This window comes from Zeus faber, assembly GCF_960531495.2.
Source record: "Zeus faber genome assembly, chromosome: 6".
NCBI lineage: Eukaryota > Metazoa > Chordata > Actinopteri > Zeiformes > Zeidae > Zeus > Zeus faber.
The window spans coordinates 13,885,731-13,903,307 of NC_137201.1; the positions used below are offsets into that span (position 1 = coordinate 13,885,731).

The 17,577-nt window shown below is 45.8% G+C and overlaps 1 protein-coding gene across 1 annotated transcript in view; it reads right to left on the minus strand.

Moving 5' to 3' along the window:
• The window catches only part of b4galnt4a (beta-1,4-N-acetyl-galactosaminyl transferase 4a), a gene marked incomplete at both ends in the record, with an annotated part of 171,415 nt that overhangs the window by 20,856 nt on the left and 132,982 nt on the right, over positions 1-17,577 (minus strand). The window contains one exon of the mRNA XM_080002304.1: positions 5,573-5,651. Within this exon, the coding sequence (XP_079858430.1) occupies positions 5,573-5,651 (79 nt within the window). The remainder of the gene's footprint in view (positions 1-5,572; positions 5,652-17,577) is intronic.

Below are 17,577 nucleotides of genomic sequence, written 5' to 3' on the forward strand. Positions count from 1 at the left end.
AGCCTCCAGAGAGAGAGGGTCTTTGAACATTGCAGAGGAACGTGTTGTGGTGGGTAAAAAGGCTATAGACATAAAGGACATCAAGTACATTTGGAAGCTGACACATAGGAATGAGGCTCTAGAGAGGAACTATGAACCTTTGAGAGAGACGTGGGATGAGAACTGGGCTGGATAAAAGGGATTGGGATGGGTAAAAAGGCAATGAAAGTTGTTATGGCAATGATACAGTGAGCATAAAGTATGTGTCCATTCAAATCAGGGCAATTTGAGAAGCACTGGTGACAAAGAAGAGCTTAAGAATTTACTAAAATAATCTACAATTCTTGGCATAGAGACTGGCGTGGAGAGATCCCAAATACATGGGCCCTGGGTCTGGGCTGAGTTGTTGCCAACTTTTTCGCAGCCTATGGGACCTTGGTGATTCATAATGATAGGAGCTAGGGCAGGGACAACAAGAGCCCCCAAGAAACATATGTGAGGTTTCGCATCAAGCCATAAACTGTAACACGAGTTTGCTTCGTCAAAGTGGGGGTGGGGATCACCTCATACATCATAGGCTTTTGGTAAGGAAGCCTTTTGGACAGACATAAATGCCAAGGGGCGTCATAGTGCTCTGACAGCAGTTGCCTGCTTTGCTTGTCTGTAAAATTTGTTCGGTTCGTAAAAAGCCTGGCTCAATTTTTTGAGGCAAAATTTTCTTGAGAGGCTTCCTGACCTTTGGGCCCTGGATCCGGGCCCGGTATATTCCTTCGGGGATTAATTCCTGACTGGTCAGCCAAACGGTATGAAAGAACAATTGTCTCATATAAATAATGTCTCGTCAGAATGATCTCCCGAAACAAAGTTGGTGATGACACTTTTACACAATATTATACCAACTAGGGACCTGTCTGTAGAAGCATAATCACTTTGTGATTATACTTAACGTACTTGGTATCCATTGAACTCCATGAGAAAATGAAAACATATAAGGCCATAAAAATAGCAACTCCAGGGACAACGACAAGTCTTTGCACAGGTGTTCCCCTTTCACAAGGACCTTCTAGAATGTCCAATTGGAAAAAGAGCTGCAGCAAAAGTGAGTCACAGAGTGCATGTGAGAAGAAGGACGGGAAAAAATGAGAGAAACGAAATGGGGAGAGGACGGAAAAGAGAGTGCAAAGTAAATGATTAGAGAGGAGAGATCGCCGGAGTATATAATAGCAAAACACATGAATTTACATGATGAAGAACTGCTGCCCTGGCATCGACACCAAGGGGCGTGAATGTAGTGAAATACGGTAGACAAGGTTGAAATATGGGCATATTAAACACACACAACTCCACATCAACCTTCCGTCCTCAAGATAAATCATTAGTGGGGTGTGAAATGGAAGTATAGCGCGCGCACGTGTGTGTGTGTGTGTGTGTGTGTGTGTGTGTCTGTGTGTGTGTCTGCACACATCTGGCTGTGTGAGCACTAATTGGTGGGCAGTGGGAGAGTTATCCAAGTGAGGGCGATAAAGCGTACCCATTAAAATGCGCCATTTAAATTCCAGACCTCTGCCTCTCCATAAACTTGCCACGACCAATTAAGGTGTTACTTTCTACCCTTTCTTTCGCTCCCTTTTCCCTCCTTTCCATCACGGTGGTTAAAAGTCAACCCCCACCCCCACCCCCACCTCCCCCCGTCTGTCAAACGACAACTAAGAGACGTGTTTTCCATGGGGCGTTGGAAAAGGTCCGGTGTTTCATCAAGGGAACCCTGAGGGAATCGAACACAATGCCGCTGTTGATCACTGTGTTTTATAATTTGTCATGTGTTCCATGAGCGACTCCCCCACCTCACCCCAAAAAAACACAAGTAACTATAAATAGACTTCATTTGAAGTGTATAACTATAGGGGAGACGCTGACCTCACTTGAAAATCGTCAATAAGAGAGGTAGCTTAGTGGCCAGCGCCTACGTATCTTAACGCCTCAACAATCCCCTCATTGACTGGCCGGCCGCTGCTACATCGTATAAATATCTTTGTTTTCATCCCCTTGGGGACAGAAGTGCAATGTATTCCGACCCCCACTGCTTACATTTCCCCCTAAATCTTTGGAATGGATGGAAATTACCTTTAGGCCAAACCTACTGTACACAGTGACCTTCCAGATCGCTTGGATATTTACTGACTTCTGCATTGAAGCCTCTGGATAACAGTGCTACAAAAACAAACCGGCTCCTATGGATCGATCGACCTTTGGCCGCGCCAACCACACGCTCCGCTCCCAACAAAGGGGGTGGGGAAGGAGCCTCCAAATCTAGCTCACCTGCCCTTTAACAAATGAGCACCCGGGTTCCTGTTCGATTTATGGGAGGTCTGGGTCCGACGCCGTGGCGGGCTTGGTCACGGTAAATCTGCTAGTTTTGTCAAGGTGTGAAATGTATGCTGCTGGTAAATCACACACAGGGGCCCCCTGTTAAGACGGCGTGTCTGGAAAGGGCCCTGCCTATTCACACACACACACACACACACACACACAGACACACACACACACACACGCACACACACATATATACACACTTCACTTTACACTCTCGTACGCTCAATCACATGCACATACACGCACTCAGCCGGGCAAGCAGCCACTCATAATCTTGATTCGTAGCGTGATATTCATCTCCTTCATAAATCTGATTCGGCCCAAACTCACTTTGATGGTCTGATGACTACGGGGGGAAAAGGCATGATACAGAGGAAGAATGGAAATAGAGAAATAGAGAAATAGAGAAATAGAGAAATGGATACGGGGTTGAGGATGGAGGTTAATTTCCGCAGCACCACACCTTCCTAATCATATGGACGAAACCTTGAAATCACAAATATCATGAGACAGAAGGCGCATGGTTCAAGTCATGGGCTCCAACGCTCTCTCTCTGTCTTTCTCCGTCTCACCTTTCCTTCACTCTCCCTCTCCTTCCCCCAAGCTGCTCTGTACATCTGCTGTCCAGTTGTTACTGAGGCTCCAATCATTAGGCTTTAAAACATGCACATGAAAAAGTGTACACACACACTCACGCACGCACGCACGCACGCACGCACACACACACACACACACACACACCCCTCTCATCAGGTCCTTACCGCTGCCAGACAGTGACCCTCATTTTGCCCTGTAAGTCTCAACTTGAACACCATGGTAACCACGAGCTGTTGACTCAAGGCCAGAACTTAGAGTGTATGGAAATGGAAAATTTGAGTGTTAAATTCAGATCAGGGACAGGAAGGGCAACGGAGGCAATGAGTAACAAAAAAACCTAATGATAATCACAAAAAATATATATACAGTATATACTGTATATATAGCTGCAGGCAGCAATACACAGGGTCCAGTTTAGTCGTGTTTGGTACGTATTACAGTTTCCCAGGTTCTCAGAAACGCAGCGCGATTTTCCGCATTTCCATTGAACGCCGCATCAACTCCCCCCGGTCTGTTGTCTCCTGGTGGCTCGTTTCGCAGAGCAACCACTATGCGGTCGACAGAGCGCAACCCTCCTGTCTTTGAAACAACCGTCTATGTTTGCCGGTAAACCACAACTTCTCATTGTTATAACTCACAGCGTTGTCTGTGGGAGCTGCACTCTCAGGGATGGACGGGTGATGCCATGCCCTTTGATGCCATGTGGGGCAACAATGACGGATAGACATCTTTCTGTGATTATTTATAGTTTTCCAGGACCTAGTTTTCCAATGTGTTCCTTCGATTATCTCGACAACCGTTCAACCGATCTACTTCACACTCGCCGGGTGTATTGCTGGGGACTCAAGGACGTGCAGTGTCGAATTTGGTGCAATTTGAATACGTGACACGTGTAATATTAACAAACTTTCAATAAAATGGGGCTTCCCGGGGTCCAGTTGTCTGGTTCCCGAGCCGTCCGCCGCCTCTCCGAAGTCCAGTCCGTTCCAGTTCTCGAGCCGTCAGCTGCCTCTTCCGAAGTCCAGTCCGTTCCGGTTCTCGAGCCGTCAGCTGCCTCTCCCGAGGTCCACTCCGTTCCATTTCCCGAGCTGTCGGTCCACTCTTGGTCTGCAGCCATTGGTCGCAGACCAAGTCCTAAGTGACGCCTACAGCGTCGTCCTCCGGAGCAGCTCCGCTCATGTCAGGTTGACACCCCCGTGCGGTCCAGCTCCCCGGTCGTCCGCCTGATGGGTGCCTTGCCTGATTCCCTGCCTGCTCCCTGATCCTGATTCTCTGCCTGTTCCCTGATCCTGATTCCCTGCCTGATCCCTGGACCCTGATCCTCCGCCTGTTCCCCTGGAGCCTGGTTCCCCGCCGATAACTTTTCCTGTTGATTGTTCCCCTGGTTTTGACCCCTGCCTGCTCTACAATAAACCTTGCAACTACTCCCCAGCCTTTGTTGTGTCCTGCATTTGGGTACACCAGACCGAGTGTCTTTCCCTGGTTGTATGACTTTAACAGGCAGTTTCATCTTCCATTGTGGAACACATGACTGAATCATTGACATTTAGTCAAACCTGTGCCATTAAAATGTCTTAGAAAGTCTTAAATATTGAGCGGGCATGCTTGTCTTTCTCCAGTGTATGACTTTAACCGGCAGTTTCATCTTCCATCTTTTGAACGGGCATGCTAAGGACTGCATCATTGACATGTCGTTAACGTGTGCCATTCAAATGTGTTAGTCTAAAATTTTGACTGGGAATGCACAAACAGTTTCCTGCATTTTGCAGGACAGCAGGACTGCAACTCCTGAAAACCTTTGTTTTGCATGCTCGTTTTTCCTGCTACAAAGAGGAAATACAGCGTTAATATCTGTACTTCCTGGAGTCATGGAGAAAGTAAACACGACTTCACTTCTGTTTTTCCCAAAGCGACACCCCGGCACCACCACAGATACAGACAGAGCGAAAATAAAAGAGAGACAGAGAGGCAGGTGATGAAGACAAAAAACAGGTGATAAAGGCATAGTGGAGGTCCTGAGAGAGAGAGAGAGAGAGAGAGAGAGAGAGAGAGAGAGAGAGAGAGAGAGAGAGAGAGAGACTAACACTAAACTATAATGAAAAATATGACACCGAGGAAGCAGAGACGACACGGCAGTTCCAGCCCACTGCTGTTGACGTTGATGATAATGATGATGACGTTCTATGACCGGGGAGACTGGGGTAGAGGGGGAGGTGGACCGGAGGGAAGAGAGGTGAGGTGGGAAATGAGAGAGGGGAGTAGTGGAGCCACACAAATAGCTAAAAATTATCGTAAGAAGAAGAATAATGGTAGAAATGGAGAAAAATAATGGTTAAGAAATGTTTTAAACTGAAATTTGATTCGCACTATATGGGGACCGAAGGCTTTTTATTTTTTACTGACGCAAACTTTTTTTCCTCTTCCTTTCACTTTTGGAACAGTATAAAAGTAAAATGCTAACTTTCATGCCTGGGTACCAAGTTCAAACTTTTTTTTTAACTTACAAAGTGTCACTTGAGGTAAAAGACGAAAAAAAACAAAAAAAAAAACATAACTTAAGGAAAGAAAGAGACATTCATTTATTGAAATTCAGATTAAATGAGGCTTTGACCGGTCAACCTACCCCAACCTCGACGTGATCCGAGCCTTTGTCGTCCTGTTTGTGGAGGATCTCAAAATAGTACTGTCTGGATGAGATCAGGCTGTGAGAGAGAGAGAGAGAGAGACAGAGAGAGAGAGATAAAGCATAAAGCAGCAACTGACTTCTAAGTAATGACCCAGTAAAGAGGTTCAATAAAAGAAAGAAAATTGCCAAAATGTATGAAAAAATTAAGTTATGTCCAGCAATGATAATATTAATAACAATAATAAAAAAAATAACAACAATAATAATAAAAATGACAACAGTGATGATAATAATAATAATAATAACCACTTTTTGTATTGCACATTTCATACACAACATGCTACTCAAAGTGCTTTATATTAATTCAAGGTAATCAAATAATATCAATAAACAAGCAAAGTGCATTTCATAGAAATAAGTCCATGTTAACTCAATTGTTCCAGCAAGTTTCTAATCATCTTTAAAGACCTTTAAGAAGCACAACAACGATCATCCCTCGGCGAATGATTTTTCGATCCTTGTACATCCCGAATACACAAACTTTGAATTCAGTTACAACCGTATGTCTCTTCTGGACACCCTCAAGTCCACATTTAAAACTGACAAAAGCTCAGTAAAATCCAGGGAGCTCGTCCATAGTGGCAAAAGGGAGTAAAAAAAAAGAGGTTTGTTGTGTATGCGCCTTGGAAGGCAATACGACTAGAAACACACACACACACACAGACACACACACACACACACACACACACACACACACACACACACACACACACACACACACACACACACACACACACACACACACACACACACACACAAGACAATCAGTCGGGGAGTGTTTAAGAATGACTCTGGATACATGCGTGCCTGTAAGTGCACACTTTGTGTAGCATGTGTGATATACAGCGCACGCTGGAAAAGGGTCTGGTGGGAAAACCCCCTTTTCCATAAACAGGAATCTGGATAATTATGTTTACCGCAGCCCGGTAATTTGTAAAACACTATTAGTCACGGTGAACTCCAGTCATCCCTCTCCTCCATATTCATGTGTTCGGATTCAAAAGGATAACGTGATATATCTCGGGGCTTTTTGTTTTTTTCTCCTTTCTGTTTGTCTTCTCTCTCCACATCCCTCGTTCGGAATGGGAGCAAAGACACGCTCACTCGCTTTGATGAAGGCGAACGCTGCGCTGCGAATCGAAAAGAGTCCCACAAAACAAGAGGCGAGAAGATAATAAGAAAATATGAGGGAAAGCTATTTGAAAATGAGAAACACAAACATGGATCAGTTTGCATGTTATTCGGTTTGTCCTGAAAATAATAATGTTAGGAGGTGTTTTTCTTTTGGATGGGTGTCTTTTTTTAGATATACTGTATATACAGTACAAGAACGCTTCCATTATCTGATCCAAGACTCGGTACTCTGTTTGGGTTGGAAAAACGAATAAGCGAAAACAAATATTAAGAATAAAAATAGACAAAAAGGGAAAAATGTAATAAACGGAAGGTGAAAGGATATTGTACGGTATTGCAATTGCAATTATTAGTGCAATCACAATATGCATGAATACTTCTGTCAATTAGAGTCTGAATCAGGTTGAATCCTCAAGCATTTTCTCAAACATTTGAACAGGTACATCGGTGCATAAAAGTTGATCTTTGGAAAGAAAAAGCAAAACATATAGCGACCGAGCTGAGAGTGAAGGGCGAATGCTATTGGAGGGTATGTTCACGTTGGGCACCCCCCACCCCCCACCCCGAGCACAAACACACCGCATCAGCCAGTTACCCGGCATCCCATAAATCATTCCAGGTGCAGGGGAGCAGCGACAGTGCGCTAAGGTCATTCCATCATGAATATAGAACGTGGCCTGGCGCTGAAACGGCACTCATTGAGCTCAAGTGGCCCATTAAACTCCGGGCACCTGGTTTGCCCTTTCCCAAGATATATTGGAACAGCCTACACCTTCCTGTTCCCCCAAAGATCTAAGACAGGAGGACGCTCCGAAAGAGAACAAACAAAGAAAGACAGCACAGCACGGGTACAAATGAATGGAAGGACACGGTACCGCGCGCGTAAACAGAGAGTTCCCATGAGAAGATGCGGGGAGCCGTGAAGACCAGGCCCACGCGAGAGGCCTTCGCTCAGCCCGCATTAAACTTCATGGTGCGCCGTGTTCAAATGAGTCGGCCCCGCCACTCAAACCGACGATCTGTCCTGGTTGGCCGCTTCCGCCAAAGATCTCCGTTTCTGAACAGATGAACCCTTGTATTATGTTCCGGTGTTCAACCCATGAATACTGTTTCAGCCAGAAATGTCCACTGCCCTAAAAGTCACCTCAAAATTGTGAGATATGCATATTTAACCTCCTCAACAAGTCATTATTTCAAATGAACATCATGTCACTGACTATCGTTAAAAAACTTGACCAGATATTTCGTTTTTTTTGGTCCGCATGGGACAGATTCCCCTCGCAACTACGCCGCTCGTTTTTCATTACAAAGCACACAATATGCACTAACTTGTCATCAAACTGACCGTGATGGTCACAATGTGCATGTTGTTGTTTATTTGCTGGCGCGTTTTTAGTGCCTGACACATTTAATCTTGTGTCAATGTAAGTCTTGTATTTGATGGGGGGCGGATTTGGCACAATAGCACTCATTATGAAGAGCGGCCCCCAGTGTCCTCGACACGACGATGACAAAATGTAACTCACATCAAAAAAAGGGACGGATCAATAATTGAATTGAATTAAATTCTGTCTCCCCGTGCCTCCCGGACAGACTCGGTACCCTCCGTTTCTCCTCGCCCATGTTTACCGGTGTGTGCACCAGAGAGCACTCCGTCATCCTATTGGTCGATGTCAAGGGCCGCGTCGTAGGAGTTGTCAGAATAGGCCGGAAAATACCAAAATAAATCCGATATGTTAGACCCTTCATCGGGGTGGTCACCTATTATGTCACACTACACAGAGTGAAGACGCCCATTACTTGTTTCCATATTTGTACTATATTATAATTAGTTTTTATTAACAAGACAGCACAATTTAGTACATAATATATAAAGTACCATAAAGCACCGGGTTTGTGCTGTCCAGAATAATCCTCTCCACTCACGGCGGTAACGGTTTAAAGGCAGATTTGATGTCACCAGAGGGTGATTCACGGTACTCCGAACTACGTTCAACACTGTCCTCCGTTTTCGGACACGTCCGCCTCTACCACGGTGTAAGGTTAGAGCAGCGAGGGCTTCATTGCTCGTGCTCCTCTTCTGACAATTGCTTCTGAGTGGCTGAGTGAGTAAATGCCGAGTGCCCCCACTCAGACAGCAACAGAGTCGACTCCCACAAGGTAGATCATGTTATGGTTATGAGGCATTGGTAATCTTTTTGAAGATTAAATATATTTAGTACAAATTTAGTTCAAATGAAAGGGGATGGTCTTAATGTTTGTGGTGAGAGCTGTGTGTGTGTGTGTGTGTGTGTGTGTGTGTGTGTGTGTGTGTGTGTGTGTGTGTGTGTGTGTGCGTGCGTGTGCATACTTGTGTGTGTTTAATAACAAGACTCATTTATACTAACTGCAAAGTGATAGTTATAGACATAAACAAAAACATCAATATTCTGTATAGAACTGTGTGACCCAAAATTAGGCAGAGTCACCTGGCCTAAGGCTGAAACGAGTACCAGCCCAGCACCCAAATTCAGGTCAAAAATGTTGCCAACGTAGTACAAGGGGTTAAGAAGACTCGTGTCGCGTTTCCTTTTGGCGTTTAGCGCTGACGCAACGTCGCTCTTTCATTGCCCTTCGCTATATCGTCCCTTTCAGGCTTCTCTGCTTCTATCCGGGGCCGGATCACCCCATGTCAGCAGTGACAGGATGCAGGACGCCGCGGCTGCAGCTGCCCCCGCCGCCGCCGCCGAGCGTCTGAGTCAGGACGCCTCAATTACTCCCACTCTGGGGAACACACACACACACACACTGCAATTAAATCAAGATGGACACACATAGACACATAGACACACACACACACACACGCACACACGCACACACACACGCGCACACACACACCCATACATTACACATACATTAAGGGAATCTTGAGTTTCACGCATTACAACTGACAGGATTGTTTGGTCAAGGCAAACCAGATAGCGTGAGCCTTACACACACACACACACACACACACACACACACGCACGCACACATGCACACACACACACACACACACACACACACACACACACACACACACACACACACACACACAAACACACACACGCACATGCACACATGCCCACACACACGCACATGCACACATGCCCACACACATACGCACGCACACATGCAGACACGCACGCACGCACGCACACACGCACGCACACACACACACACACACACACACACACACGCAGGGCAGAGTACCATGGAGACGTGTGGGCTGGATGGATGACAGCCCAAGTGTCAACAGTGAAGGGGAGCAATAAAGAAAAAACAAAAAAGCAAGAAGAGGACTGAAAAGCCGAGCCAAGCAGCTGTAGCTTCAATTCAAAACAACATTATTTCCGTCCCTTTTGATTAATGCTGTAGCGCCGCTCGTCTCCCTGTGATTTGATGTCAATTTGAGGCGATTAACCTTTTTTCTCCATTTTGGCATTTCGTTCCAAATTAGCGGTGAGATGTTTTGTCGTGTCTGTTAAAAGTTGAACTTATTATTTTTCTATCCTGAGGCCTTTTTTTTTTTCGTGAGATTTTTTCATATTTTTTCTTAACAGGCAGTCAGGGCGCTGTTTGGCAGAATAAAATAGAGCAAGTCAAATGAACAAAAAAAGATCAAAATACATAAAAAGAAGTGAAGAAGCAGAGAGCAGAGGCTAAATTATGACATTAAAAGTTAAAAAACCCCCAAAACACGAAAAAACAATACTGAATACTAATTGAGACTGCGGTGGGTGTGAAGAATTAAGAATTAATACAGGTAGGTTGTTTAAATGTGTGTGTGTGTGTGTGTGTGTGTGTGGGTGTGTGTGTGTATGTACGGTGGGATAGAAAGGTTGCACCGGGCCTTGTGATGGATGGTGAGATCAGCCGAGACTGGGGGGAAAAAAAAAAAAGGAGAAAATGATAAAGAGGGAGAAGACGAAGAAAATGGTTTGGGGAGAGGAATGAAGGGGAAGCGATAAATAGCAAATGAACAGGGGAGATAAAGAAGGAATTATAGATGCTCTGTATTTTGAAAGAAAAAAAAAAAAAAAAAGACATGGCGGGGAATATCACTGGGAAGTGATTTCATACGGAGCCACAAAGGGAGCAAGCAATAATAGAGCTAGTGAAGGGCAAATGAGAGATGGAAGAGTAAAGAATAGCCATTAGTCTGTGACTTAGAGGATGAGTGGAGGAGACAAAACAAGGCTCTAATTGCCTGACTAATTGGAGGTTTTCTTTCCAGTTTCACTTCAATGGGCCGAGACCATAGAAAGACGGACAAAGGATCTTGATGAGAGCAGATAAGACAGGACGGGTTTGGAATATCAAATATTCAGTCGGCTCGTCTGAAAGATTACCGTGAAACAATTTTTATTTATTTTTTCATGTGGGGACACTTTTGGGGCGCGGCTAAGTCTAAAGGAACAGACCAAAGCCCGGATGCACAAAGGGAATACAAAGACATTCGTCAGAGAGAAATTAGAATTTCACGAGTTGCAGCAGCCATACAAAACTCAATGCATGGACACACTGTCAAACACACTCCCAGGCACATAAATGTATTCATCACATGGACACGGGCGCATACTTTGAGTGAAACAAGTGAATGCGCACACCTACTGTGCACACATACACACTCCCAGACACACACAAATGCATGTGCAGTACAATTAACACTTGCACTAGTACTTGGGCAAACACTGCGCCCAATGAGTAGAACTGGCATCCGCCCCTGAATTCCCCACCGTTCTTGATTCTGTCTGGCTCTGTCAGACAACTTGACGGCGCCACACGCCTCCACGCCTTTATGGGCCGGACTATTTAACCAGCCAATCCCTCCTGCTCTACCTGCTTTGCCTCCACCTCCTCTGCATCCACTTGTTGGGCTCTACTCTTGGATCCAATGGAGTTGGATAGAATCACTCTATAATCTCTCGCTCACTAAGCGCCAATGTTTGCCGTGCACCTCGTTGGCAGTGATGATCTTTTTTTTTTGTGGATATATGCAGTGTGGCCATTGTGGGTATATACAAAAAAATACACTACACTACAACCAAACAGTCAATCCAAATGACATGCAATCTCTCAACATTTGAGATATTATAGATCTGGCAACCGCAGCTGCCAGTTTTTCTTTTTGTGTATGTGCGGACGCACAAGCTCAACTACAGACGCACGCACGCACCCACACCCACATTATGTGTCAGTATAACAGGCAGTGACCAAATCTTCAACATTACATGTGCAATTTGCAGCGGGCTGCGCAGGCCAAAGTCTCGGTGAGATTGAGACAGAGCTCCCTGCGCCCTTTGAAAAATGCCAGCTCTGTCGTTCACTATCCCCTCGTCATCCCATCACCCTCAAACTCCTCTCCTCCGCAGCTTTCCACCCTGCGCCTCTTCTCTCTTTCCGACTCAGTTCCTCATTAAGGACATCAGAGTGTCGCTCTGTCCCCATCTGTCCGTCTCCTCGCCACAGGTGTTCTGTGCAGAAAAAAGGAAAGGGGTTTGGCGCTAATGATGCCGGTGTTTTTAGAACTGGCCCGAGGGGAAGTGCACGCTACACCTTTCTCGCTCTTTTTTCCCCGCTCTCTCCCTCTCTCTCCCCTCTCTCTCTCTCTCTCTCTCCCTCTCTCATCTCTCCACTCCATTTGTCATGCGTTCCTCTAATCCATCAGAGAGCTTTCACGCTGCTCTTGCCCCTGCAGCCTCAATAAATTCTCTCTTTCACTCTTATTCCTTTTTTATTTGGACGCCCCCCTCACCTCTCCCCGCCTGTAGCCCCCCCAGGCTCCGATCGCTCACTTTCTTTCCGTCCATCTCATATTCGCCTCTCCTTACCTGCGACAACTCGACCCGTTTCGGCATCTTCCCACTTCAAATCGCGACCTCTTATCAATTCTCTATTAGAGCGTTGTGGAATCTCCCATCATTAGTCCCCCTGCTCGCTCCTTCCCTCTCTTTTTTCGGCCAACAACCTTCTTCCCATTTCGGCTCAGTGGCTGAAAAACGTATAACGTGACTTGTGAGAGGAAGACGTTTTCGGCCCTCGCAATCCATGGGGATTGGTATTGATCCGTTTCGGAACATAAACGAAAAAACCCGAACCCCAAAGCCTAACCTAATACAAACACATACAAAGCTTGATAAGGAAGAAAAGGAAGAAAAGAAAGAAAAGAAAACGTTGATATTTTACCCTGTATTCAAACATAATGGATTTGAAATGAAACAATGACTAGGAGATCACATTTTAGGTGTAGTTTGGGGTTTATAGTCCTTTTTGATGCACAGCCCCCTTACTGTAAGGTGTCAAAAGACAAATCCATGCTAACGTCAATAAAGTTGCCGTATTGAATATTTGGTTGCAAATCCTTTACATTCTATGACTGCCTGAAGTCTGTGACCCACGGCTTTCTGTCTTCACTGGTGATGCTCGGCCACGCCTGTAATGCAACCACCGTCATTTCTCCCTCGTTTCGGTCCTTTTTGTCTCCTCTTGTGAAAAGAACGCATGGTTGGACTGAGGTCAGGTGATTGACTTGGCCGAGAACATAAATTTTCAAATTTTTTTTGTTTTGTTTTCACCTTTTGTTTTCACCATACCTCCTCGGTTGCTCAGGCCGTATGTTTGGGGTCGATGTCGCGCTGCATGGCGGCGCACCCTCGTATGAGTTCTGATGTGATCTGCGCAGACAAGAGGCCCCTATTTACTTGAGAATTCATCGTACAGCTGCCATCCTCAGCCACATCATCGATGAGTACCAATGAGCCGCGTCCAGAGGCAGCCATGCACGCCCAGGCCGTAACACCGCCTCCCCCATGCTTGGCGGATGAGGTTGTATGCTGAGGATCATGAGCTGTTCCCGAGTTTTCTCCGCGCCGTCCGCTTCCCAAAACTCCGGTACGGGTCCGTCCAACACCTTGTTCCAGGGTTCTTTCAAGTACTTTCTTTTTTTTTGCAAACTGCAGTCTCACCTTTCTATTCTCTAGGCTTGCCAGGGGTTTTGCATTTGGCGGTGAAGCCTCCGACGGTATGCCGGTATAGCCTTGATGATTCTACGCCTACATCCCGGAGAGTGTTCTTGATCTCTTCACCAGTTGTAAAGAGGTCTTTCTCCACCACTTCAAGCCTTTAAAGGCGTCAGCTGTCTGCCAGTCCATTCTTGCTTCTTAATAAAGTGCCAACCAGCTGAATTTGGCACCACTACTACTGAAAACATTCAGATTTTTCGACATCACGATGGTCCGTTTCAATGACAATGACAGTACTTCTCGGGTTGGGGACGGACTCCAATTGCAAATGTCACACTTGGAAACATCTTTATACCTCGGTTGTCACTCTTAACCACGAAATAACGATAAAACAAAAACACACTCGCCCACGAAAAAGTGGCCAATTACTTGGAGCGCCTAAAATAGAGGGACTATGCATAAAAACAATATGAATCCATAACTGTTCACCTGACATGGATGTTAATACCGTACTCTCAAATTAAAACTTCAGAGTCCGAACTTTAATCTCATAGTTATTATTTCATTTGAAATTAGTTGGAGTACAGCACCAAAACAACAAAAAATGGTCAGTGCTATATATAATATTGACTAAAATTACACATTTGTGTACAATAGAGGCTGATTCACTGTTTTCTGTACATAATGTGAGCAACACTTTAGACAGATATTCGGTATTCAAGTTTCTTCACAAATAGCTAGCTGTATAACTGTACAAATAATACTGTATGCCCTACGACAGTGTTTGCCAAAGTGTGGGCTGCGGCCCCCTGGTAGGTATGAAGGTGGGCCACGAGGGGTCATTCACAATAAAAATAAATAAAAACTTTGTAATTTTTAATTTTGTAATAAGTTTGAAATGACCATAAAATATTTATAAATGAATATTCACATTTATAAAAGTAATCAGAACTAACAAAACGAAGCCATGGGATTTAAATGAGGTGCCATTCTTCATTTATCGGACCTATTTTTGATCCGGATCGTATCTCATATCTCGTCTTCAAAGGTTTGGGGTTGGTCGCGGAAGATTTTCAGATTTCGGCAGCGGCATCCTGAGGTTCTGGGAATGGCTTCCCGAGGACATCCAGCAGCTGCTCGGAACGCCATGCGCTCCGAGTGAGCTGGCGCTCCGTCACCCACCCGCTCCTTCCACGCCTCTTCTGGACAGAACAGGAAACAACTGAAAAGCTCTGCGTGCCGACCGTCCGCCCTTGTGTTGGCCGTCGCGGTATTCCGCAGCTCGGAAAGAAGAGACGAGCGCGGACAGGCTTCACAGACATAAATCTAATTTGCAGGCGTCTCGCCCCGTAAACAGGCACACACACACACACACACACACACACACACACACACACACACACACACACACACACACACACACACAAACTGTCAGAAACAGATGGCAAAGTGAAAAGCCTGAGGGGGGAAAGGAGGCTTGATAGGTCAATGCATTTTGGAGGCAAACAGCTTAATTCTAATTCAATTGCTGCTCCGATCAGCCAATTACCTTAAAGTACCTGGAAAGAGAAAATAAATGTGTTCTGAGTTTGTCACATCACAGCGCAACGCCCTCTGCAGGTTTCTGCCGGCGGGGGCGGGGGGGGGCTGTCTGGTGGCGCTGATTTAGCACCGCCCAAAAAATCGGAACCACACAAATGGTGAGAAACAGTTTCACCATTTCAACGGTTTGACTCCACAATTCATCACAACATCGTAAACGGACCTTTCACATGTTTTCAGCAATTACTTTCCAAGAAGTATAATGTGTTTAGAAACACAGCACTCACTTTACAGGGACTTCATGCAGAGAGGAAGCCGGTGTCAGACGGAGGTTAAGAATGAGACTGAGATTTGTACACACGGGCGCACGCACGCACGCACACACACGCAGAGTCAAATGCAATCTGACGTGTGAGATGCATGCACAGATACACATACATACATGTATACATGCAACCAACACCTGATTACGCTCAGTCTCACAGACGCAGCCTACAATCCCCTCACCCTTCCACACACACACAGACACACACACACAAACACACACACACACACACACACACACACACACACACACACACACACACACACACACACACACACACACACACACACACACACACACACACACACACACACACACACACACACACACACTTAAGGCTTATGAGAAACAGAGGGTGCCACTTTGAATGAGTGCTATTGAGCCTGTGCAGCCTCTCAGTATTCCTATGATGTCATTGTCACGGCTATTGTGCTCTCTCTCTCTCTCTCCCTCTCTCTCTCTCTCTCTCTCTCTCTCTCTCTCTCTCTCTCTCTCTCTCTCACCCACTCTCTCTCCACTTCTAAGTCTTCTGGCCGGCTAATAGTCGGCGGCGCTTAAGTGATTCAATTATAGATAGTAAGAGATCCCACGGTGAAATGACTGGTCACTCTCAGCGAGGCTCCTTGGTTGTTGTTGGGGAAAGGGCTTAGTTAGCTCTCCGCCTGCGGATATTGGTGGTGTGATATCGAGGGCCTGCGAAAAGCTGTGTGTACAGAAAAAACACAACCTGCGAGGGGAATGTTGCTGCATAACAAAAAAAAAAAACAACAACAACCCAGAAAGGAAGAGAAGGGAGAGAGAGAGAGAGGGAGAGAGAGAGAGAGAGAGAACGCAAGAGGGGGAAGAATAGAAATGACGACATGACTGAGACACAAACACACCTTCAGGTAAATAGGCCCACATTTTAAAAAATCAACCACACAGGCGTACTCCATTCGCACAATTGCGCATACACAAATGCAAGAAAACGCATACACATCAACGCCCACTTGTCTGTGGAGGATTGAGTTAAATGTCAGGTCCACTCTCCACTCTCCCAGCTGAAAGCCGCTTCGGTCAAATGCCAGCTCAGACGTCCCAGATAACCTTGCGGCTCTTTTCCGCCGAATGAGGAATGTCGAAGGTCAACGGAGGCCGACTTAACATCACCAGCGGGGCAGACGACGGGGCGCTATACAGAGCTCGCGCAAGACGTCTGACGCACACACACCCGCGCACGCACGCACGCACACACACATTACAGTAAAACAACACACTCATTTAAACTGGCTTTTGTCCAGTCGCCCATTCGTTCATTCTGTTCCTTAACTTATAGCAGTTGCACTCAACCTTTTTCGAGAGACAAAAATCCAATAGGTCCCTTCGCTCCATCAAACTATTATGCATTTTATTTTAAGGCTACTAGTAAAATCTTATATATTAGTATAAAAGGAATGAAAAGCATGTGATGATGTGTGCAATAATTGCAATTTATCATATTACCATATAATCCCCACAGTGCATTGCACTGCTGCCTCACAGCAAGAGGGTCCTGGGTTCGATTCCCGCCTTGGGCGCTGTTGGCACCGTGCTCCGGGCGGGTTATCTCCCAAATAGGAGCCTTTCTGTGTGGAGTTTGCATGTTCTCCCCGTGCTCACATGGGGTTTCCTCCACCTCACGTCAGTAAGAACCCCCTTCAAAAAAACATGCACCCATCATCGTCTGACCAGCGATGGACACTCATCACCAGGTCCACGAATGCGCGTCCATGAATGCTGCCCACTGCTCCTGGCTGTGCCCCCGGAGGAAGGACAAGCCAGGATGGGTGAAATGCAGAGGCCACATTTCACCGGCCACCATCAAGATGGTTTGGTGCTTGTAGCGTCGAAGTCGATGGAGGACTTGGACACGGTGGTCCAAATGATTAAATATGAATAATTGATAATAAATTGGCAGTGTGAACCAGGTGATCAGTCAT